The sequence below is a fragment of the Pelophylax lessonae genome, assembly GCF_965119305.1.
Source record: "Pelophylax lessonae genome assembly, chromosome: 11".
Classification (NCBI taxonomy): Eukaryota; Metazoa; Chordata; class Amphibia; order Anura; family Ranidae; genus Pelophylax; species Pelophylax lessonae.
Window position 1 is genome coordinate 56871752 of NC_138778.1, and position 26079 is coordinate 56897830.

Sequence of the window (26079 nt, forward strand, 5' to 3'; positions counted from 1 at the left end):
CATAAATATATGTACATGTATGTACATGAGATATATATGTATATATATATATATATATATATATATATATTTGTGTGTGTATATATATATATATATATATATATATATATATATATATATATATATATAGTAGCCAAAGGAGTATGGCCAGCCCATTTACTGGCACAATGCATGCTCATTGACACAATTCCCTCATAATACAGTCTTCTAATAGCCTCTGAATGGTTACAAATTTTTTTACATTTTTCATTAAAGGTGTGGGTAACATTAAGTGCACACTGTAGTTCAGTTTTAGCCAATAACACACAAATCGTTTGCATTTTTTTTTTTATAAATATTCATTCAAAAAAAAGATATGAGCATGTAATGCCTGTTATTGCCAGAGGAGGCAGTAATGCGTCATTCCACATTCCACAACATTCTTTCAATCTCATGGATCTCAGAGCTGGAAAGGTTCACTAAGATTTTTAATGATCTTTTCAGTTTTATAAATAACATCTGAAAGTTGAAGAAATAAAGAATAGAGAGCAGAGCATCTGGGTGTGAACATGGAAAGAAGAGATGAAATCTCCGCAGGCAGAAAGGTGTTGGTAGTGCTTGTAGAGTAGAGAAGAGGCAGAGAGGATTCTGGGAGGTGCAAGACAGAGCAGGGGGGATTACTCCATCCAGCAGAAGGTGTAAGACGCAATGTAATGTACAGGCTGGCGTTACAACGCTCCGGAGGAATGTCCTACAGCTTATTGTACACCTTCCATCATCTTGAGGAACTCTGTGGGGAAAGAAGCAAAAATGTTATAGAATGTGTAATATTAATTAGGGAAACATAAGATAATTACTTTGCAACTCTTGTCTGATAAGTGAAAAGCTTGTGCTGTAACAGCACTTGTCTATTTTTATTTTTAAGGGCACATTTGCCGATGTAACATGCAAAACTAGTCACTATTTATCTTTATTTTCACCACTATTAACTGAAATCTGTTGCAGTTAGAGGATGTACAAAATCAACCAATGGAACAGATTTTGCAATATTTTCAATAGGCCGTATAATCTTTCCAATCTCAAATCAGTCATGTGATCTCATAAACTGCAGAACTTGGAACTGGTCATGTATTTTTTTCACCAACTTCTACTTTTAAACTGCAATACTAAGAACATTTTTAGACAATGTAAGATGTGTAATACAATTGTACAATCTCTGCACATTTTTTTTTTTTTATATAAGTGTATTTTTTTATATTTTTTTTTTATATTTTTTTATATTTAACAAAACTATGTACTATGAGGATAAATCTAAACAATCAGTTCAGTTTATCCATTGTGCGGGCCCTTATATTTCATAGTTGGTTGCATATCTAAAGATATTGTACAGTTAGATTGTACATTGTATGATTAGTTGTAGATAATGGAGACTAAAACTTATCTCAAATTAAACAAACTGGCATATATATTAACTGTCTGTCTGAGCATGATTGATCATTCATACATTATTCCAGGATGTGTGTACAAATTTGACCTTGCACCAGCTTTAACACAGCAAAAGACAGCGCAGAGCCGAATGGAAAGGGATATAGCTTAATTTTACCACCACTGTACAATATTAATAAAATGATCTTCAGCATTCCATTTGTCCTTGAGATTCTTCTTTCATAATTGCAGCCTGGTAAACTTTTATACATGAGGCCTGAAGTTCTTTCACCTAACTTGTTTATGGACTAGCAGTGTTACTATAAAAGGCAAATAGTCACAAATATGCGATGCCCCTGCATATGAGTGCCAGGTTTCATTGTGGAACAAAGCCAATATCGTATTATCTCAATAATCAGGATGTTGTATCTGTGCATCTTGTGGGGTGACATATAGATACATGGGACTCACCATCAAAGTCAATCTTTCCATCATTGTTTTTGTCTCCATCCTTCATGAGCTCTTCAATCTCTTCATCTGTAATGCTTTCCCCTGAAGAGCGCAGGATCTCTCCCAACTCTTCACTGTCAATGTATCCATCAGCATTCCTGATTAAAAAAGGACAGACATTCTTAGCCAGGGAGCAGGAATGCTACAACAGCCATGTATACGGACACAAGTATCTGCATCTAACCAAGAGAAGGGTTACTGAATATGAAGTGAAGCCAGCACTTACTTGTCAAAGATGCGGAAGCATTCAGCCAATTCCTCTTCACTTTTTCCTTGCGCATCCTCTTTCATCTGGCGCACCATCATGACCAAGAACTCTTCAAAGTCGATGGTACCGCTGCCTGCAAGATATCATGGGTATTACCTCATATCTTGGCTCAGTAACCAGTACATCTTCACACGTGTAGTATACGGCTCAAAGAAACAGGGGACCATTAAGTTCTAAAATGCCACAGGTTTTGTCTGTGACATACAGTATTTGTGACATACTGTACTGTACGCAACTATACAGTAATCAATTATGAGTGCCATCTTTTAAGGTGACCGTACAAAGTATGGTTATTGTAGCATATCAGGACTTTAAGGGCTTGTATAAACACTCATCAAATGAAGGTCAGCAGATTGTCATTGACTACAATACAGTAGTGTAGATGACAATGCAGAGGCTCCATTTGACCTGCTTTGCAGAGTTTCTTTGGATGCAGCAGGTTCTATTGATATGTGTTTTGTTTGCAGGCAAAGCAGGTCAAAGATGACCTTTTCTTGACAAATGTTGTGTTTTGCCTTCAAACACATGTGTTTGAGCAACACTGCATCTGAATGGAAAAGGCTGAGTGTTATTGTGTTGTATCACCGTGGGGTTGGACATTGGGGAATTTTTTGTCATTTATCCAGATCATATTTGTCATGACTATTTTTTTTATTCTGATCATCATTGTATAACTAGGCTATGCATGTGGTGAAAGGGAGGAGTCCAAGCAGAGACCTAAACAGTGGCCTTATCTTGGCTGAAGTGATAAACATTTCCCATATAAATTTAAACCAGTTGATTGGCTATTTGAAGACTACCTGGGGGTGTCTTCTGAAATCACTGATAATAACAGTTGTACATTGAGCTAGCCAAAGAGCTCAATTGAGTAATACTAATCTTATGTACATGGCTACTTTTAGGCTGGGTTCACACAGGTTTCCCTGCATCCAATTTGCATGACTAGGCCTGTGTGCCCGGCTCTCAATGGAGACTGTTAACACGGGTCTGGGGCGGCTGTGGTCCACATTCAAAAAGGGTCCTGTGCGTCTTTGGGTCAGATTCAGGTGCGAATTCAGGTAAAAACTTGGACATGATTTCGCACTTGAACAGGTGACGCACCAGACCCCATGTATGAACCCACGGCCACATATGTGTGAACCCGGCCTTAGACCTTATTTACTTTTGTAGGGGCAAAGTTATATTTAATATTTAGATATCAAAAACCAAAATAATAGGAGAGAGGCTATGATTTCCTTGTCTTCTTGTAAATGTTGTCATCCAAGTAACTCAAAAAAACTGGCTAGTGTGCCAGTGTTCTGTTTATTCAAATTTGCTGCAAGTATGTATAGCAAGTTTTTCCAAAATTCTGGCCATCATGTAGTCAAGTTTATGTACAAGGCCATCAATGTTTCATCCTAAACTCACCATCTTCATCTACCTCCTCAATGATTGCATCCAACTCTTCTTTGGTTGGGGTCTGCCCAAGCATCCTCATGACAGTACCCAACTCCTTGGTGCTGATGTCACCGCCACCATCAGTGTCAAACATGTCAAAGGCGGCCTTGAACTCTTAACAGAGAAAAGAAAAGATTTTCACTTTATAGCTATGACAATGGTAAAAGGTACTCCCCACTTGCTCTTCTTTGCTAATTTACTCATTTAATGATCACTTCACATAAATCAATCTCTGTTTCCTAAAATGTTGTGCTATGTTTTTACTTCCATCATAATGAATCTTGCCAATGCATTACGCTTTTCTATGCTGTTTAAAAATTTGCTTCTCATTCTATCAATATTCCTCTAAAATCTGAACATGACTGTGAATTTCTTTCCTTACAACCTACACTTTATTGCCCCTATTTATCTCTCCAAATGATCATTTCTCTATTTTGTAGTGTTCTTTGCCCATTTGCATGTATATATCAATAGACATTTAAAGGAAATGGGTCTCAAGAAGACAGTAGGGGCATCCATTTCTGACTTTCTAATGAAATGACTAGAAGTCTTTCTTTAAAATTATAATAGACTGGCTTTCCCTGTCACCAAAACCTTTTGAGTCACTGACCTGGAAAACATGGGCAGTTAGAGGAGTCATAACACCTAATCTTGTATACTTGTTCTATGTTGATAAGTCATACAGCATAGAAGCCAGGGGACCAACATGGCAGACATGCAACTAGCCATTTTAGAAAGCGAGGTCAGCAATGGCAACCCCTGTATTTTACGTATGACAGGTTACCTAATTTTGGTGATGCTACCCAGAGTATAAATACATTTTAGGTCAGCGGTGCTTAGCCATATATGGCCCTTTTATTTAACTTGTAAAGCCTTTAAGCTAAATTTTCCGCTTTCATTTATTATAGATATATTGATGTATTATGGTGAAACCTGCAATAGTATCATATTGTACATACTACTGGCCATTATTGCTAAGGCTGCTGGTGTTAGCCTCACTATATTAAAGACAACGTTAATTTAACTGATAAGAAAAATAATATCCTGGGAGCCCAATTTGAGATCTCCAAAATATTGGTTATCACTCATTACTCTATTAGATGCTACTTTTATAGTAGAGATCTAAAATCTAGACACTTGTGGACTTACTTCATAAACAGCCATGGTGAATAAGACCTCATACAACTAATTAGAAAGCAGCTATCTATTAGTCTGCCACTGTAAACTGCTTAAATATTAGTTCTTGGCATGAAATGCTGCACACTACTACAAAGATCCTAAGTTTATTAAGCCTTTTTTAACACTAGTATATTTTTTCCTCTGAGATTGATTTTTCTTTTACTAATAATCCCATTACATAACAATCCAAATAATTTGCGGAGATAGTCGGTCTACACTAGCGCGACTTGTCAGGCGACTTGTCAGCCTGACAAGTCGCGCTCCCTCGCGGTCCATTGACCACTACAGGACCCGTTCTAATAGGAGCGACACAAGTCTCTCCGACTTAGAAAAAGGGTCCTGTACTACTTCGGGGCGACCTCTGAGCGACTTGCATAGACTTCCATTATGTGAAGTCCCTGCAAGTCGCTCTGAAGTCGTGGTGCATGGTAATGCACAAGTCGCCCCCGAAGTAGTAAGGAGTCGTGTCGCCTTATGAACTGACTCTAAGAGACAACTTAGGTGTACATGCCTTTATCACACATTTAAATCAGATGCACATTATGGTAAACACTGTCTAAAGCTGGATACACACTATACAACTTTTGTTGTTAGATTTCCTTTAGATTTACCTTCAACTTTGTAGTGCAAGGGCCTGTCTGATTGCATACAAATTGAAAGTGTTTAGATTTGACCTCATATTATATAGATTTGATAAATCTAAAGGAAAAAATCTAAAGCCAATTGTAAAGTGTGTATGGCCCATAAGGCTGGCCATACATTATACAATGTTCCCTTAGATTTACCAAAACTATATAGTATGAGGTCAAACCTAATCACTTCATATTTGTATGCAGTCAGACAGGCCCTTCTACTACACAGTTGAAAGTAAATTTAAAAGAAATTGAATAGGAAAATTGTATAATGTATAGCCAGCTTAACACACCAAATGTATGCAAAATATAAGTAGCAGCAACAAATGAAGATTAGGAATTTATGTTTAAAGTCTCATAAATGACAGAAAGACAGGCCCTTGAAATTGTCTTTTTCAAGGGAGATGTCAAATTGATTGTTTGATCCCAAGCTAAGAAAAGGTTGGACACCACTGATCTAGGCTCCACCAAATATTACAAATATTACAAAGCATCATGTACAAGGGACTTACCCGCGATCATTTCCTCGCTGAGGAAGGACCTCGCGTCCATTTGCTGGTCTGTAGGCTGCAAACCAAAGATATGCTCATTATTGATCCATCATCCATTAACTCATCTTAAGAAAAGACCTAACCCTTAATACACTACTCCACTTTTTTAGCCATGCTTTCAAAATAAGCCAAGAGCCAGGCCTACAAGTGCTGCTTTGTGCAGAGCAAACAGCCCTGGATATTCCTTCAACCAGCAAAGCAAAATCATCAGGGGCTTCAAGTGATAAAGAGTATCCACAAGAGCTGGGAGCACAAATAACGTCTTCTGTGGGATCTGATCTGAGGAATTCCAAAAAGCCCCATTACCCCAGACAGGAGCAAACTTTCATTAAAAATAACCAGCAAAAAAAAAAAAAAAAAAGAAAAGAAAAAAGGGAAAAATTGCAGGGCACAACAAAACAGAAGATTGGCTGAATGGAGGATAAGGAGGTATTGGTACAGATGCCTCTATAACGCAGACTGACCTGCGCCATGGTGCTTGGGGACACAGAGCTTCGTCACAGCACTATGTCCACGGATGACTGAACCCCAAGAGGTTGCTGCAGGTGTCCAAAAGATAAGAGCTGGTATAATTAGCAGACACTTCAAGGCTCCTTATAGGGAGTGGAGCTCAGAGGGGGATTGGGTTACCTCCTCACATATGAACCCCCTAAGGCTGGCAGAGATGGAGATGAACTGAAGCTGCCAAATTACTAAATATACTCTCTGCAGACAGAGCAAGTTTCCCTGAAATAGGCTGAATCCTGAGTGTCCATTATGCTTTACTTTAGCTTCTGTCTGCATCATTTTCTATGGCCCTTCATTTTGCCCACTTTCTTCTTCATCCCTACATTCGACTTATAAGTAAAACATTCAAGAAATATGTCTTACAAATATCTAAGTATCTGGCACCAAGAACGGTAACAGGCTATTAGGATTGCAGAATATATTACTTTTAGTATGCACAAATCTTGGCGGGTAAAGTGAAACCTTATATACCCTAAGACGTATTACTGTAAGAAACTGTGTCATACAAATACACATATAAGATCCTAGGATTCTGCAGTTTGACCCTTTTATCTGTTGAATCATTCAAATGTATCTTCAGCCAGATGCTTTATTGCAGTTTTGGAAATAGTGGGAAATGATTAGAACCTCTGTTAGATTTTTACTGCTTCCAAAATTCTTTTTTTTATTATAGCTTCATATGACCATTGGTTGACACTGATGGAGCAGGGGACAAAGAGGTAGACGCGTTTTGCGCAAATGTTAGCGCTTAGTCGTTACCTATTGGAACTAGTCACCACAATCACCTATATACTGCTCTAATGTGTCATCATTAGGTTACAGGGGAACTAAGCATATAAAAACAGTACTCAGCTGGTACCACAAAGCAAACCCGGCTGCAGTACTCGGTACATACACTAAAACCGTATGTGTAGAGTTCAGTCCAGATCCACTGCTAGAAAGAATCTGATACACCAATTGAACTCGGATCAAACTCGACACATCATTCAAAATCATTGTAGAGTAGCAACAACGTATTCAAAATAATAGAAAAAAACATATATATATATATATATATATATACATATATATATATATATATATATATATATATATATATATATATATATATGTACACAATCAAGTTGATGTTAAAAGCAAATGATTTTAAAAGCAAAGTGTTAGAAAATCATAAGGACCAATACATATTCTCAAAAAAAAAAAAAAAAAAATATATATATATATATATATATAGCCTTGGGTGAACGTCACTGGCTATATAGAGCTGCAGGAGATCCATTGAGACAGACACAGGAAGGGAAACATGCATTAATAGGTTGCAGGAGATGCGCTAATGGAAGGCTGCAAAAAATCTAAAAAAAAAAAACCACTAAGGTAGGTACTTTTTTTTTTCCTCAGCTAGTCATCTGCAGTATATTAGTACCTACTTCAGTGTTTTTTTGTTTTTTGTTTAATAGATTTTATTTGCAGTCTTACTTTAGTGCATCTCCTGCAGTAAGTGCACCTGTGTCTTAATGGATCTCCTGCAGGTCTATAGAGCCAATAACGTTCATTAGAGGCTATAACCATATATATATATATATATATATATATATATATATATATATATATATAATATTTATTTTGAGAATATTTCAGTATTGGTCCTCATGATGTTCTAACACTTTGCTTTTAAAATAATTTGTTCTTAACATCAACTTGATTGCGTTGTGTGTATTTATATATATATATATATATATATATATTTTCCTATTATTTTTAATTCATTATTGCTACTCTACAATGATTTTGGATGATGTGTCAAGTTTGATCCGAGTTCAATTGGTGTATCAGATTCTTTCTGGCAGTGGATCTGGATCAATCTCGTCACATAAGGTTTGAGTGTATGTACCGCGTACTGCAGCCGGGTTTGCTTTGTGGTACCAGCTGAGTACTGTTTTCAATTAGTTAGTTCCCCTGTAATCTAATGATGACACATTAGAGTAGTATATAAGTGATTGTGGTGACTAGTTCCAATAGGTAATGACTAAGCGCTAACATTTACTCGAAACGCGTCTACCTCTTTGTCCCCTGCTCCATTAGTGTCAAGCACTTTGCTTCAATAAAAAGATTATTGGAAGTACGGAATAATTTCCTTATGTTACACAGAATGTGAGCTGAGCTTAGCACCTGACTAGTGTGCTTAGACACTCACTCACCTGGAGGGGCTTTTTTAGTTTCATAGATTTTTACTGCTGTCCAAGACTTTATTGGGGAGATTTCTCCTCTCTTCGGGCCTATTCAGACCTGGACATTCTGGTGCCTTGCGTTTCCTTTTTTTTTCTCATTTTGCATTGAGGCTGTCTATTCAAATGAATGGGCTGGCAATGCACCGCCATAAAAAGGACATACACCATTCATAGCAACGCAGCACACTACAACGCATGGTAGTTCATTACTGTGCATTGGAGCTGCACTGCTTTGGTGCGTCTGGGTGCCATTCAAAATGAATGGCACCGCTATGCACTAATGGCCATAACATGGTTTACCTCTACACAGTAAAAAGAATGTGTTTCAGCCCCTTTTGTCCTGGTAACCATGACAAAATGTTAGGAGAATTCTACAACAGGGACACAGACAGCAATAAAGATATTTTTTTTGCAGAGTGTGGGAAGATTAGAACCCCTGTAGGATTTTTTTTTTTGCTGCTGTAGATTTTCTTTAATTTTTGGTCTGATGATAATGTTGTCACCACAATAGAAAATAAAAATAAAATCTCTCCAATGAGTCATCAGACAACAATAATAACCTGCTCTGGGAATTAGGTAGATGGCTACCTAATTCCCAGAGCAGGATGGATACACTATTAAACTAACATTCTATAGTTTGTATTAATAACTGAGGTTATATTGAAAAACTGTATACTTAATGTAAACCCCATTCATTAAATTTGACCACATATATCTGTAGTGTTTACCTATCTCTCTCCAAAGCCCAAAGTCCTGTCTCTTTCTGTTGCTCCTTTCCTATGTTTTCAGCATGATAACTTCTGACAAGTTCTCCGACACATGAGATAAAAGAAGCTGAAAATTTGTGTCGGGGAAGGGACTTTGAGATAGATTAGCAGAGAGCTTGTCTATTCACAGCACAGCTTTGCAAGTTTCTTCATTCCGGCATGCCGGACCTTCAGAGCATACGTCACTGACGTCAGCAGATATTAATTTTACCTACAGGTAAGCCCTATTATAGGCTTACCTATAGGTAAAAATAACAAAGTGGGCCTTACAACTGCTTTATTTCTCTATTCTGAAAATGTTTTAATGTCATGTGACCAGCACACCACCAATCAATGCTGTACAGACACAGATCCATACATCAGCACAATACTATAAACTCTTCCCTCAGAACTTTCCCTGAGGACAGGAAAGACCTGGGAAATGTCATGTGACCTTTAAACAGCAATGATTAAATAAGGCACTGATTTTTAATATTAAATAAATACAGTGGCATAATCTTTATACATAAATAGAAGGGATGATGGCAATTAAACATTATATGTTTAGTATCATTTTGAGGATGGTCTTTCAATTGAGTTACCTGTTCAAGCACCAAATGTCTAAGAGGGGATCTCCCCTCATTTTGGAGAGATTTCATTGTACTTCCTGTTGTGTCTCCAGGACAGCACAAGAAGGGAAATCTCCCTAATGAAGACCACAGTCAACTAATCAGGGTTTTAAAGCGGAGTTCCACCCAAAAGTGGAACTTCCGCTTTAGGGAGTCCTGACCCCCCGACATGCCACATTTGGCATGTCATTTTTTGGGGGAGGGAACGGGTACCTAGTTTTGACAGGTACCCGCTCCCACTTCCGCTCGGAGCGCCGCGGCGCCCTGAGCGGAAGTTCTCCTCTCCCCCTCCCTCCCTGCAATCTTCTGGGACACGTCAGAGGTCCCAGAAGATTGCCGGCCAATCACGGCGCGCAGCGCGACTCGCGCATGCGCAGTGGGTACCCGGCTGTGAAGCCGCAAACTGTAACAGCCGGGTGCCCACAGCAGTGATGCCGGCGCCGAGGGAGAGGATCGAGGCTTCTGGCGGCCGCATCGCTGGACCGTTGGACAGGTGAGTAAATGGCTGGAACTCCGCTTTAACCATATTAACCATTCCTATCTAATTTGACATTAGATATGTTTGTGAAGTGTATGTAAGGGTTAGTAGGCAAGTTACATAGTTAGTCTGGTTGAAAAAAGACACAAGTCAATCGAGTTTTTTCAATAAATGGGTGATGATGGACCTTTTCTCCATGCTTCTTGTTAACTCTTTGGGTGCCAAGTTCTGGGACACATGGAAGGACTACCCCCCCCCCCCCCCCGGGGAGGGTTCTTTGGGCTATGCCAGATAGTTTCCTGAGTCATACATACTAGCAGAGGGGTAAAACCTTGCCTGGAGGTGTGCTCACCAATGCCTGGGACCAGGAGGGGGACACAGTCATATGAAGAATCAAACATTAAGGCAGTCCCCCACTTTAGAGAAGAGCCACTTATGTGTAGTCTTGTCTTACACACTTGTACAGATGTATGTGTTGCAATAGGGGGGGTATGCAGTGCCTATGCCCACTCCACCAGTCAGCGTACTTCTGCTACCTTACTCCCAGTAACAGAATGGGGTCCCGCGGAGCACTTAGCGTTGACCTCATGCGTGCTCTCACTTAAATCTTGCCTCACATACCTAGTGACCAGGCCATAGATCTCCGTAAAGCTAGTCCTCTCCTGGTGACCGGTGGAGACAGACAGCTAGGGAGGGGGTGGGAGCATCGAATCCCCTCCTTACCGGAGAACCCGTCACCTTACCAGGTACCACTCCAACGATTGGTTGCTGTTTCCTTCTGTGGTTACCCACGACAACTTCTTCTCCTCTTATGCCTCGTACACACGCAATGATTATCGGCCGACCGATCGGCCGACTTTTGTCCAGTGTTGTTGTGTAGGTTGAAATGTGCTCTAGATTGCACACAAATTTTCTTGGCCAACAAAAATCTACTTCAGAAGTGATGTCATGTGATGGTTTACTTTCGGTGTGTTTTTTCATCTCTGAGCATGCCCAGTCTTGCTCATCAGATTTTTGTCTGTACTGACTGACGGAAAATCGGCCGTTGTGGTGACGGCCAACAAAAATTTTATAGCCTGCACACCAGATTTTTTTCGGCCGAAAAGTCGGAGTCGGTTGTCGGAAGCATCATACTAACAAGCCGAAAAACGGCCGATCGGATGTTGGCCGAAAATTCACGGCCAACTATCGATGCGTGTGTACGGGGCATTAGACTCACAGGCTAATCTTACGTTGCAGTGATGTCACAGACCCCAATGTGCTATTTCAGATCCTGGTTCCTTAGAGAGATGCCAGGACCCCACATGCACCCACTTTCGAGAAACTTCAGACCAGGCCTTGAGCAGCAGAAATTACTATACTAAACTTTTAGCAGAACATGTATAACATGCAGTAATGACTTTTCCGTAACTAAACCTAACTGTGGCTGCCCCAGGTTACCTACACAGGTGGAGTCTCAGAGGAAAGTCCAGGCTTGTCGGTGCTCTTACAGGGAAGTCCATGTTCCAGATTTCTTACAGGGAATCAGCATTACATAGCAGACCATAGGTCTCAGCAAGTCTTTAGCTTAGGTTCCTCGTGCGTTTCCCCAAGTGTTCCTCAGAGCCCCCCAAGAATTCGGACTTCTTCCCTTTTATATATCACAGGAGGGAGGCTGGAACCCCAGGGAAAGCCAGCAAGCCTACTCAGGAAAGGTGGCAAAAATGAACCTTTTCTCCCTGACCTGGGCAGCCGGGTACTAATTAAATACACAATAGGCAACCTGCCTACACGCATGTTCATTGGAAACTGCAGTTTGTTCCAACTTCCCTGCACATGAACAGCTGTTTGCGGTATATAAAGTGAACATTACAGAAGCAAAGCTGTGGCTCTCATGTGTAAAAGCAATAAGTAACAATTTGCCCTAATTACAAAAAAGTGCTAAAAACTGCAATGGCTAGCAAAATGTATAACAAACTCCTGATTTAGCAGTACACATCTGAGCCAGTTTAATGTCATTGCTTAATCTGCAATCAGAGTAAACTGATTCAAATGCTAAAATGAAGAATGAATTTGCATGTTTGCGTGTATTTGCATATATGCAAATCTTTTTTTTTTTTTAACCTGCTCTTGTAAAATAGGGAAAAATACTTAATCTCGGGGTGCCATTCAAAATAGAGGCGCTACAACCGCCACTAACACGCATAAAGTGTCCTATCCCAACTTACCATTGCACAGATGTGCATGGGCCCTTCAAATTGTAGCATTTTAATATATGTACACTTTAACTGAATGATATATAGCTTGCTAAAGCACTGTAGATCATAAACAACTGCCATAGTGTTTCTTTAAAGAGGAAGTAAACCCTCCTCTGCAAGTTGTACCTATAGGTAAGCCTATGATAAGGCTTACCTATAGGTACTGTAAATATCTCCTAAACATGTACCGTTTAGGAGATATTTACCTTACATGCAGCCAGTGACGTCACTGGCGCATGCGCTCTGAAGGAACGGCCGCTGGTGCCATTCCTTCAGAGCCCCGTGCCGTGACCGTCGGCTCCCGCACACGTGCGCGGGAGTGACGTCACCGCGGCTCCGGCCAATCAGATGGCCGGATGCCGCGATCCCGGAAGACGGGCGACTGGACATGTCGCCCGTCATACAGGTAAGCGGGCGGCACGGCGAGGGCTCGTTCTAAGGTAAGTATTTCATAATGAGCTAGTATGCTGTGCATACTAGCTCATTATGTGTTTCTCTTTCAGGTTGCAAATAAAAAAAATGTATGGGTTTACAACCTCTTTAAAGTATACCTAAACGCAAAACTTATTTTTATAGTTTTGGATAGAGTAGAGAGGGATTAGATCACCTGTCAGATTTTTATTGTTATCCGTGCCCCTCGTTATGGAGATCCACCCTCTCTATTTATCCTGTTCACCATTATCATTGAAAGTGAAATTAAAATAAATCCCACATTTTGGCTTGTCCCCAGAAAAATAATGGATGGGAAATTGTCCAAAGGGGACACTAGTTCTGGTGACTTAAGGGGTCCCAAGGGCTCCCTTTATATTGCAGTGTCCAATGGGACACTGATGGCAAAAAAAGAGAGAGGGCTCATAACCCTCCTTAACTCTATCCAAAATTTAAAAAAATAATTTGATGCCTTTAGTTCCACCTTAAGAAAATACTGTTTTCACCTTTTTTTTCATACTTTGTTGCATCTCCCGCATCCTCTTCCAGCCACTTCTGGTCTACATGCATGGCAATTCTTAGGGCTACTTTCCTGATGGTGACAATAAGGGAACATGCCTTCAGCACAAGCATGGCCACCCAAAGTCTCCACAGGATGTGCATGTGACAGGGTGACAATAAAGGACATCAATTGTAAGGCATGGCCAGCAGGTTGTCAGCCAAAACAGGAAGTGCCTGAAGAAGGACCTTCTTGGCTGGTTCACATAGTACTATCCTAATGAAAGCTGTAGATTTATAAATAACTAAAAAAAAAAAAAATTATATTACACTATATGGGGTTTTAGGCCTGGTTCACAACTTTGCATAGTTGCCAACATTTAAAAATTTTTTTTCCAGTGACACTTTGCAGCACAGCTATCAATTACTTACCACACCCACTTCTGTGAAGCTCCGCCCACTCTGGATAATTAATTTCCGCCTACTTATAATCAGATTATAGGGTCTACTCAATAGAGAGAGAATTACAAGGAATTGAAAATAGGATTTCAAACTTAAGGCCAAAGTAGCAGAGTTGGAATAATTCTCCCATTCAGCTGCCTAAAGTTTAAAATTCTCATCACAATTCCCTGCAATTCTAAAGTGTCTAATGTGCTCAGGTGTGACTATACAAAAAATGGAATATGGAAAAATAAATAAAGTGCAAGGTGTAAATAAGTACGAAAAAAACCTAATTATACTATCTGGTATAATTTGGTTTTAATGGCGCCAGGCAGCGTCATTATGTACCTGCGCATGCGCTCGCCCGGCCGAGCTTGTAAGAGCTTTCCGGAGCCCAGCAGGCATTGGAACGGCGCATGCACAATTATGATGTCGGCCCGCAACCATTTTTTTTACAGGCACCGGCTGCCCATAACGGGTATTTACGGGCAGCCCGATTAACAGGTGCTTGCCGGGACAATGTAAATTACCGGGGACAGGCAGGGGCGTAACTACAAGGGCTGCAGGGGTTGCAATTGCAACCGGGCCCCATGCTCCAGGGGGCCCGTTCAGCTCCACTGTATACCTGGGGGACTGTAATAAAGGGCCCCGCAACGAGAGTGAAGGGCCCCAGGATCAATGGAAGGAGCTCCAGGCTTGAAGGGAAGGGCCCCGGCCAGGTGTCCGGGGGGCCCTGCATGGTTTCTTGCACCGGGGCCCTGAGTGTTCTAGTTATGCCTCTGGGGACAGGCTTCCTATTTGCTGAGACTGTCCCTGCAAAAACGGGACAGTTGGCAAGTATGCCTATGCAAGCTGCAGTTTGCATATTCCAGGTGCATTTTGCGTTTTTCAATCCACGTTTTTGTTCTATTGAAGTCTATGGAACCAAAAACAAGAAAAAAGTCCCTGGCCCTTTCCATAAAATGCACAGATGTGAATGTGACTCGTAGGAAACCATGTTAAATGGAATGTAGTGTGTTTCTGCAAAACTGAAAATGCACTAATAAATGAATAGGTGTGAACCAGGCTTTAGAGATTGGGTTTATATAGGATTTAGGATTTTTGGTGTTTTTTTTTTTTTGTTTTTTTTAACAATTACATAGCAATGCTTTGGATCCACCAACATACCGAGACTGCTGGCAGTTGTTTTTCTCTAAGGGCCGTTGATAGCTATGCGTGCTTTGCAGCTGTCAAAGGTGAGAATTAAAAACACACTAAACTGCAACACATAGATGTGAACAAGCCACATAGGCTGGTGTGAATAGGTCTAAAGGGCACTGAGCTGGGATATTTATTACAGTTCCTTTTACACAGGACACTGTACATTGTGTTTCTCATTAAGGGCATGTATCAGCGGTCTTTGATGGAAAAAGCAGCATGCATTTAGAATAATTGAAGGTACATTTTTCCTGCACTTGACCTACTTCAAGCTGCTTTAGCATTCCAATAGACTTGTATAGGGAGAGGAGCAATCCAAAGCCCGTCCACACCAAGATCTGAAGGTGAGGTGCACTTTAAACATCCAATCATATTCGGGGGAATTTAAAGCTAAATTCCAGGCACAAAAAACTCTCCTCGATAGCCATAATGGATATAAATATACTTCTTGTGCACCAAATGCCTTTGCCAACCCGGGTATTACCTTGTAAAAGTAGCAGTGACATTGTCACTGTGCTGTACATAGCCTGTGCACAAAGCAGGGCTACGAGCGGGACAAAGCAGCCCCACCTACTACTTGCTGCCTGCAGAAAACTACAAAAGGGGGTGGAGACAAGATCAGTCACCCTGCACAACCTGCGCGGTTTTTATCATAGGAGACTTCTGTACGGAGGCAGAGATTCACACTGGATTACTGCATAAATCTCAAAGAAATACACAAAGCACAGCAAGATTCAAGTAAGAATACACATACCTCTTGAATTTAGACGATATCTCTTTATACCGGAGTTCAGCTTTAAAGCCCACATCTGAGCAAAAAAAAAGTTTCCCCTTGCAGTTCAGCTGTTCCAGCACTGCAAGGGTAAACTGCTTGTTTTGTCCAGGGGAAAGGCGAAAGCTGTATACTCACCCGATCCTCCGCTCCGCTGGCAAACGGCACTCCTCCGCAATCCAAGGGGGGGACTTTTCCTTACATCCTCATGTCCAGAGCAGATCTATCGGCTTGATGATGTCAGGAACAGTTCACCACACAGGACGGCTAGATCGTAAGTTGGCAGGAGCCACAGGGACCAGTCTTGTGCAGAGAGGATCTGAGGATCAGGTAAGTATGTCTCTGTTCTCCAATCCCCTGGAAAAAAAAAGTGCACAGTCAACCCTTGCAATGCAGGCACAGCCCCGCTGCAAAGGAAAACTTTTTTTTTTTTTTGCACGGAGATTTACTTTAACCACTTAGCGACCGCCGCTCGACTATATACGGCGGCGGTCAGCCCCTCCCAGGCAAAGTGACGTACCAGTACGTCACTAGCCTGGGAGCGAATAGGGGGCGAGCGCACGCCGCCGGAGGCGCGCTCCTGCCCCCGCTCGTACCAGAGGAAGCCGGCACGTGTGTCCGACGGACCCGATGTCCACCGGTCACTCGCGATCGTCGGGCAGAGAGGGAGAGAGGCAGGCGGCTCATGTAAACAAAGCCGCCTGTCATTCTCCCCTGTCTAAAAACACAGATCACTCGGTCCTGCTATGTAGGACCGTTGATCTGTGCTATTACACCACTAGCCACATCCAATGACAGTTAGAAGCACGGCCCTAGGGACACACTTAACCCCTCCCTCTCCAATAAAGTTAACCCCTTCCCTCCCAGTGTCATTTTTACAGAAACAGTGCATATGTATAGCACTGATTACTGTAGTAATGTCACTGGTAACCCCAAAAAGTGTCAAAAATGTCAGTCAAGGGTCCGATCTGTCCACCGCAATGTCGCAGTCCCGCAAAAAAAATCGCAGATCGCCGCCATTACTCGTTAAAATAAAACACCAAAAATTACGCTTATTGCAATTTTTTTTACCAAAAATATGTAGCAGAAAGCAAATTGGCCTAAAATGATAAAAAATTTAGATTTTTACATTTTTTTGGGGGGGAATTTCATATAAAAAAATGTGAAAAATATTGTTATTTTTTCCAAATTTTCACTCTTTTTTTGTTTATAGCGCAAAAAGTAAAAATAGCACAGGTGATAAAATACCACTAAAAGAAAGCTCTGTTTGTGGGGAAAAAAAATTAAAAAAAATTTGTTTGGGTACGGCGTTGCATGACCGCGCAATTGTCAGTTAAAGTCGCACCGTGCAGAATCGCAAAAAGTGGCCTGGACGTAAGACAGCAAAATCCTCTGGTGGTAAAGTGGTTAAAAGGTCTAAATTGACTCTAGTATATGTATGAATATGGGTTAGGGATCTTAGATTGTAAGCTCCTTGAGGGCAGGGACTGATCTAAATGTACAATATATGTGTAAATTGATGGTGCTATATAAGTACCTGTAATAATAACAACATAACTTTGTAAATTGTGGCTGCTGCCAAAGGACGTGAGGTGATAGGTGTGTTGGCCAAGGTTAAATAAAGGAGGTCCAGGGTTTGGGGATTTATCTCTAAAAGTAAAGAGGAGCAGAAGGGTGAGGGAGGTAATATGGGAATGTGGTTTATATGAAGAGATGCGCACCACCATCCTGGGGGGTTTTATTAGTGTGGGGGCTTAGCATTATCAGTAGTTAATGAGTGCAGTAATAAGGAGAGGACAGAAGTGAGGGTGATATATATATATATATCTATATATATCTATATATATATATATATATATATATATATATATATATATATGATATATAAGCTGTGGGGTGGAGAAGAGAGGTGAAGGAAAGAAAGTTTAAGGAGAGTGGACACAACTGTGAGAAGGAGAGGTAAGGAGCGCGTGTTACAGAGTGGAAGGATCACCAGGAGGACTGAATAAAAGATGAAATAGCTAAATGGGGAGACAAGGTCACCTGCAGTCTGTGTGCTGTTTTATAATGTAGTTTGCTGTGGATTTTCACTTTGTGCAATCGCTGAAGTGCAGAGCCTAAGTGCCCACTTCAGAGCAAGAAACCCAGCCTATGCCACCACAGCATGTTCCTCCCAACAAGTGCCATAAACATGATCTAGATTTATACTGTGATGGGTAGGGTTCGTAATTGTCAGTTGATTAATTAATCAAGTTAATAAAAGACATATGGCTTACAGAGCAAGCTTTCACACCAAATCAGACTACAAGAGGAACAGGTGTGTTATGAAAAAGCACTTAAATGTGTGAAACGCGCCAACAGCTTGATTATCCTGTGTGCTGTCCACTTGACATTGGAGAAAAAAAAGATTTTTTGGATCAAGTCCTATGGTGGTGTGCAGCCAAAACCCTTCTTTCCTTCAAGAGGAGCAGGAAGGCAGAATGTTGCAATAATAATAAACTTTATTTTTTATAGCACCCTTAAGCGCCGGTTCACATTGGCGCGACGCTACTTTCAGGGGCGACCTCCGAGATCGCGGTGCGAGCAGCGCGCCGCGACCTCGGAGCGGCCGCCACAGACTTCATAACATTGAAGTCTATGGCGGTCGCCTCCGGGTCGCCCCAAAGAAGCTCCGGACCCTTTTTCTTTTCTTTTTCTTTTTCCCTATGGGAGGCGACCTGCGGCGACCTGTGAGGCGACCAGGTCGCCTCACAGGTCGCCCTAGTGTGAACCGGGGCTAAAGGTAACTTCTCATAGCACATTACAAAGACAAGAGAAACAAAAACACAAGAAATACACCGGGTAAAACAGAGGAAAAAAGGGACAATTATGTGAAAGTTTGTCTAAAGAAAACTTTTTTAAATTTGATTCGAATGAGTTTAGAGAAGATGACTCTGATTTTCTTTGCAAGCGAATTCCAGAGATTTGGGGCATAGCAGGAGACATAGAAAAGGCTCTGTCTTTCATTGAGTGTAGACGAAGCAGGATGGACACACAGGAGACCAGAATTTGAGGAGCGGAGGTTATGGGGGGGCAGGGCCCGGGGGGCCCAACCTGCCCAGCCACCCAGACCCAGCCAAGCATTAGTCCTGATTCCCATGTGCATCCTGCTTACCAGGTGGCAAGCACCTATCAGCCCTGCACTGCTGTCAGGCCACTTGGGCCATGGAGGGGAGCCCACAACTGCAGGAATGCCTGTTCGCCTCCATGGGAACAGGCACACACAAGACAGTTGAGTCTGACTCCCATCCGTGTGTGTGTTCACCGGACCCAGGCACCCAACTTGGAAGCTGTCATTAGCCTGGCACTGCTATACCAATAAATATCGCCTTATTGATAATTTGCATTTTTATTCTCATGGGTGATTGTGTAGGCAGGGCCCTCAGTGCACTGCATTGCCAGGGGCCCTTTACTGCTCTTAAGATGGCACTGTGGGGGGGGGTCTAGTTGATAAAAGTTCATACACGTAATGGGTTGCCAAGACATGAAGAGCCTTATAGGCATGAAGGAAGATCTTAAAATCTATGCAAAACCTGAGGGAAGCCAATGCAAGGATTCCAAGATAGGGGTAATATGGTCACTTGTACCAGATCTAGTCTGGATTCTGGCTGCAGAATTTTGTACATATTGTAGTCGATTATTAGTGGATTTAGGTACACAAGTGAGTAGAGCATTGCAGTAGTCAAGTTGGGAGAACACAAATGTATGGATCAGCTTTTCAGCTACAGTGTATGATAGCATAGGACGCAGCCGAGCAATGTTTCTCAAGTGGAATAAAAATGTTCTGACAACATTTTGTACATTGATTTGATTGATTCGCTTTTAATTGAAAGGCTGAGTTTAGAGCTGCAGCAGATCCTGTCTTCTACACCTATTTTTTGCAAGAGACATCTCTGTTATTAAGTGATAGCGCAGGCGCCACTTTTAAATTATTAAGCATCAAATACAGTATCACCCCTAGATTTTTCAATTTAGACTGAAGCTCAAGTACAGTGCCATCTATAGATAAGCAACCAGGACTGGTCTTACATAATTGATGGAGGGGTGCCAAGCATGACTTCAGCCTGGTCACAGTTTAATTGAAGGAAATTGTGAGCCATCCATGTTTTTATGTCACAAATATAGTTAGATAGGATAGAAGCAGCTAAAGCAGAATCCGGTTTAGTATGGATGTAAATCTGAGTGTAAGCAGCATAGAAGTGATAATCGAGCCCGTGTGATCTACGCAGTTGGCTAGGTGGCAACATGTAAAAGCAGAGATGTATAGTAACTAAGTAGAACTACTTCACTACTGTACTAAAAGGCGGTATCTGTACTTTCCTAGAGTAGAATTATTTTTTCCTACTTCCACTTCTACATTTTTTCGATGATTTCAATACTTCTACTCCGATATTTTTTTTTTTTTTTTTGTGCTGCATAGTTACTCGTTACTATTATAAAAATTACCACTGCCAGAACAGTAGATGGCAGGTTTCATGAAGTTCAAAACATGTGTATTATCAGCACATACGAAAATAAATGCTACTGTATGTATAAATAAAAGCTGCATTTGAAATAATAAAAAACAATATGATGTTGAAACTTTTGACTTCTTTCTTTAATAACTACATAACACAGTACTTGTACTTTTACTTTCAGTACTTGAGTAGCAATTTTTTTTTTCAAAACAACTGGTACTTTTACTTTCAGTACTTGAGTAGCAACATTTTTAAAAAAACTACTTGCAATACTTAAGTACAAAAAATGTTGAATACTTTAGTACTTCTACTCACATCACTTTTTGATTGAGCACTTCCACTTCTACTCAAGTCACTATTTGATCGAGCACTTGTACATTTACTCAAGTATGGGTTTCGAGTACTTTATACAACTCTGGATAAGGGACCCAAGATTGAGCCCAGAGGAACACCGAACTGGACTGGACCAAATTCAGACTTGACCAAATTCCGGTTACAGTGATCAGTAAGATATGCCCTAAACCATTTCAGAAACAATTCTGAGATTCCAAATATGGTTTCAAGGTGTGAGAGTAAAAGATTGTGGTCTACAGCACCAAAAGCAGAACTAAGATCCAGTAGAAAGAATAAGTGTAAAGATTAAGATCAGCCCAGAGTTTAGGTAAGACAATAAAGAACAAAATAAACATCACAATCCTATGGGCAGGGTTACAGATGGTGAAAGCAGCATCTTAGATGAATATTTTACCATAGGCACAATAAAGTAATCAGGCAGTTTCAGCTTTAGGTGGATGTAAGAAGCAGCAGCATAGAAGAATAATTTACCTGTGAAGGGACGGAGAAGAGATGATCAAATGAGGCAGAGCGAGCCGAAGTGCCCACTTAAGCAACGAAATCCACTTCAGCTAAAGAAACCCAGCCTATGCCACATCAGCATCAAATATCACCTCTAGATTTTTCAATTTAGACTGAACCTCAAGTACATTGCCATTTATAGATAAGCTACCAGGACTGGTCTTACATAATTGATGGGGGGTGCCAATAAGCATGACTTCAGTAGAATCCAGTTTAGTGATACACTTAATAAGGTATTTATATCAATGTTTCGCTGGATCCTAAATACTGCCTTTTAGGTGTCCTTGATGATGTGGTAACTGGGGAATTTACAAGTATAGCGATATCTAGGGCTCTTTTTCGAGCCCGTACTCTAACCTTACAGTTATGGAAATCCTCTGATCCACCTTCCAACAAGACCTGGATAACTAATGTTGGAAACACCCTCCTACTAGAACATTAAATATTTTAACATAGAGGCTGTTCTAGCAAATTTGAGAAACTGTGGCTTGATATTAAGGATATAGGACTAGGATTAGGACTAGGATTAACCCCGAGCAAACTTGTATACATGAGATTTCTACAATGCCAAGGATCATAGTCAGAGATGTATAGTAACTAAGTAGAACTACTTCACTACTGTACTTAAGTACCGAAAGGCGGTATCTGTACTTTCCTAGAGTAGAGTTTTTTTCTCCTACTTCCACTTTTACATTTTTTCAATGATTTCAATACTTCTACTCCGATTTTTTTTTTTGTGCTGCATAGTTACTCGTTACAATTATAAAATTTACCACTGCCAGAACAGTAGATGGCAGGTTTCATGAAGCTCAAAACATGTGTATTATCAGCGCATACGAAAATAAAAGCTACTGTATGTATAAATAAAAGCTGCATTTGAAATAATAAAAAACAATATGATGTTCAAACTTTTGACTTCTTTCTTTAATAACTACATAACACAGTACTTGTACTTTTACTTTCAGTACTTGAGTAGCAATTTTTTTTTCAAAACTTCTGGTACTTTTACTTTCAGTACTTGAGTAGCAAAATTTTTAAAAAAACTACTTGCAATACTTAAGTACAAAAAATGTTGAATACTTTAGTACTTCTACTCAAGTCACTTTTTGATCAAGCACTTCCACTTCTACTCAAGTCACTTTTTGATCGAGCACTTGTACTTTTACTCAAGTCACTTTTTGATCGAGCACTTGTACTTTTACTCAAGTCACTTTTTGATCGAGCACTTGTACTTTTACTCAAGTATGGGTTTCGAGTACTTTATACAACTCTGATCATAGTGATGTCATTGTCTTCGAATACCACATTATGTATATGACAATCTAGCCTTTTATGCCTCTTTCATTCGCTAAATAAAAAATTGCCACTGTTATCTCAGACAAGACCGTATATATTCATACTTGTTATGGAATTGTATTTTCTTTATGGTGTAGCCTTCATGCTATGGAATGCCGTGACATGTTCAATAAAACTTTTTCTAATTGAAAAAAGAATTTAGTTTAGCGTGGGTGTATATAGAAGTGATAATTGAGCCTATGTGATTTAAGTAGTTGGCCAAGTAGAAACATGTAAATGCTAAAAAGTTATGGACCCAAGATACCCCCAGGAATACTGTACTTGACTGGACCAAATTCAGACTGGAATCCGCCAAGCGATTACAAGTGACAGAAATCAGTAGGATAAGACTTCAACCATTTCAGAGCCAATTCTGAGACTATAAATAAGGATTCAAGGCGAGAGAGTAAAAAGATGGTGGTCTACAATACCAAAGGCTGAACTAAGATCCAGGAAAGAGATTCAGGGTCCATGCATATTGGGCTTAAGATAACGCCAGTTCTTTTGCCAGTAAAAAAAATGTTCATATAGAGTGTTTTTGTACAGTGTTTTGGAGCATTTAGGAGTGTTTAGTGTTTTTTTCTGCCAGAAAACCCCAGAAGGGTTTTTCCTCTACCTATAAACGCTGAGCTTAAAATATGCCTCTAAACGTCCTAACATGTATGAACACATAGGATAACATTGAGCTGTTTCTACACGCAAAAATCCTGTAGAATCAGTGTTTACGTCCTGTGTGCATGGACCCTAAGGCTTCATGTACGTAGCCTACACTGGCAGCTCCTAAACTTGAGCTAAGGAGCTTTTGGCATTTTTTTGCCAAAGCTCCTAGACTCAACTCCATGAAAACCTATGTGTCAATGTACTCATGGGTGTTTAGCAGAGTTTAAGAGCTGCTGCATTTAGGTGAACTTCAACTTCCTGAATCAGAATAGGAACGTTTGACCGCCAGCTGCGAGAAAACACAAAACATAGCAAAATGGTGCAGCTATTTTGTCACTTTTTGCATTTTCCAGTAGCCATGGTAAATGTAGGCCAGTATACATGAAGCCGAAAGCCCCATACACACGCACTGATTGTTGGCCGTTAGTCCGATCGGCCGATTGTCGGCTTGTTAGTATGATGCTTCCGACAACCAACTGCAACTTTTCGGCCGAACAAAATCTGGTGTGCATGCTATAAAATTTTTGTTGGTCGTCAACAGAACGGCCGATTGTTCGCCAGTGAGTACAGATTTCGGCAGACAAAATCAGATGAGCAAGACTGGGCATGATCAGAGAAGAAAAAACACACGGAAAGTAGACCAGAACATGACATCACTTCTGCAGTTGGTTTTTGTTGGCCGACAAAATTCGTGTGCAGTCTAGAGCACATTTCAACCAACACAACAACACTGGACAAAAGACAGCTGATCGGTCGGCCAACAATGGTTGCGTGTGTACGAGGCTTAGGAGTAGAGATTAGGATCAGCCCAGAATTTAGATAAAGTGGGGTACACACTAGTAGAAAATCTGCCGAAAATTCCCATCTGAGGTAAAATCGTACGATTTTCTCCTAGTGTGTACACAACTTTCAGCAGCCGATGCAGACATTTTCAACGAAAAAAAAACGGAGGGACAAACACCAAAATTTTTATCGTCCGTCCACAGACGACCAATTTTCGTTCAATGTGCATGCAGTACGTCCGTGAAAAATCGGATACGAAAGACCGCGCATGATCTGAAGTTGCTGACAACCCGGAAGTCTAGGAACAAATGTCCCAAAAAAAAATCGGACGAGAAATTTCTTGAACATTTATGCGCTGTCAACTAAAAACGGTTATGAACGCTGAGCAAGAGAAAAATCGGAGGATATTTCGTCCGATTTTTGTCAAGTGTGTACGAGCCTTAAGACAATAAAGAACAAAATAAACATCACAATCCTATGGGCAGGGTTATAGATGGTGAAAGCAGCAGCATAGATGAATAGTTTACCATAGGCACAATAAAGTAATCAGGCAGTTTTAGTTTTAGGTGAATGCAAGAAGCAGCAGCACAGATGAATAGTTTACCTGTGGAGGGACGGAGAAGAGACGATCTAATGAGGAAGAGTGAGCCGAAGTGCCCACTTAATCGAAGAAACCCACTTCAGCGAAAGAGACCCAGCCTATGCCACATCAGCATGTGTCACATGTCCTATATCAGCAGTTGTCCTCATAGTTTATTGATATACTAAAGGCAAAACTTTTTTTTTTTTTTTTTTGATAGAGTGGAAAGGATGGACTGGAACCCCTGTCAGGTTTTATTGCTCACTGTGTCCCCGTTGGGTAATTTTGGGTTGTCCCCAGAAAAGTAATAGAGGGAAAACCTTTCAATAGGGACACTAGTTCTGGTGATATAATATTAAATAAACATATGTACAAAAACATCAGGTTACTTTGTATCATATTAATGTCATTTCCAGCTCTATGCTTTATCTGATGTTCGTCAAAATGCTTTATTACATTGATAAAGGGCAGGGATGTCTGATTACATGGAATTTAATGAGAAATAAATATCGCTCACCATGCCACAACCCCTCTCCCTTTCTCACCTGGATGTGTACATGGATTTTGCTACTGCATCTTGCTGGTGCTGACCCTCCTCATATATACGTTTATATTGATATATTATATATGTCATTTATTATATGATTGATATTGTTATAAACATCATATGCTTTATGTAAATATATTTTGTTAATATATATATAAATAATATAATATAATATATACAGTCTAGCTTTCTGCTTTAACATGCTAACCAACCAAAGGTTGTGTCCTATGGCTCCTTTTCGAGTGCAAGTCAATTGGTTCACCATCTCATTGAAAACAATGCACTCTCTCTGTGGCTGATATCTTATCTCAACACTCCCTCTAGTGGCTAAAATACAGTATGACATAGATAGATATAGATACAGTAAACCCCCCTCCATCACGGGGGTTACGTTCCAGACCCACCCACGAAAAGTGAAAATCCACGACATAGAAAGACCCTATTTAAAATTACTCTAGGCATGTTTTTATAACTGTCACTGTACATTTAAAAAGCATTTTAAGATCTTTAAACACACTTTAAAACAATAGAAACACATTTAAGCACATCAAAGATACTGAGAGACATAGCAAGAGCTATGGAAAACACAAAAATATTTAATTAACAATGATTTAATTAGTAAAATAATATAAATAGGTCTAACAGAAAAAAAACGCAATATACCGGGACCGCAAAAACTG

The 26079-nt window shown here is 40.4% G+C and overlaps 1 protein-coding gene across 2 annotated transcripts in view; it reads right to left on the bottom strand.

Moving 5' to 3' along the window:
• Nucleotides 1-449: 449 nt before the first annotated feature.
• TNNC2 (troponin C2, fast skeletal type) overlaps nucleotides 450-26079 on the bottom strand; it is a 66177-nt gene continuing 40547 nt past the window's right edge. The window contains exons 1-6 of one of the 2 annotated variants that reach the window (XM_082272070.1): nucleotides 6446-6550; nucleotides 5943-5997; nucleotides 3590-3733; nucleotides 2141-2255; nucleotides 1876-2012; nucleotides 450-769 (exon numbers count right to left, since the gene is read on the bottom strand). In XM_082272070.1, the coding sequence (XP_082128196.1) occupies nucleotides 738-769; nucleotides 1876-2012; nucleotides 2141-2255; nucleotides 3590-3733; nucleotides 5943-5997; nucleotides 6446-6454 (492 nt within the window). In that variant the 5' untranslated portion in view covers nucleotides 6455-6550 and the 3' untranslated portion in view covers nucleotides 450-737. Of the gene's footprint in view, nucleotides 770-1875; nucleotides 2013-2140; nucleotides 2256-3589; nucleotides 3734-5942; nucleotides 5998-6445; nucleotides 6551-26079 lie in introns of those variants that run through there. The other variant, XM_082272071.1, reaches the window with a different exon arrangement.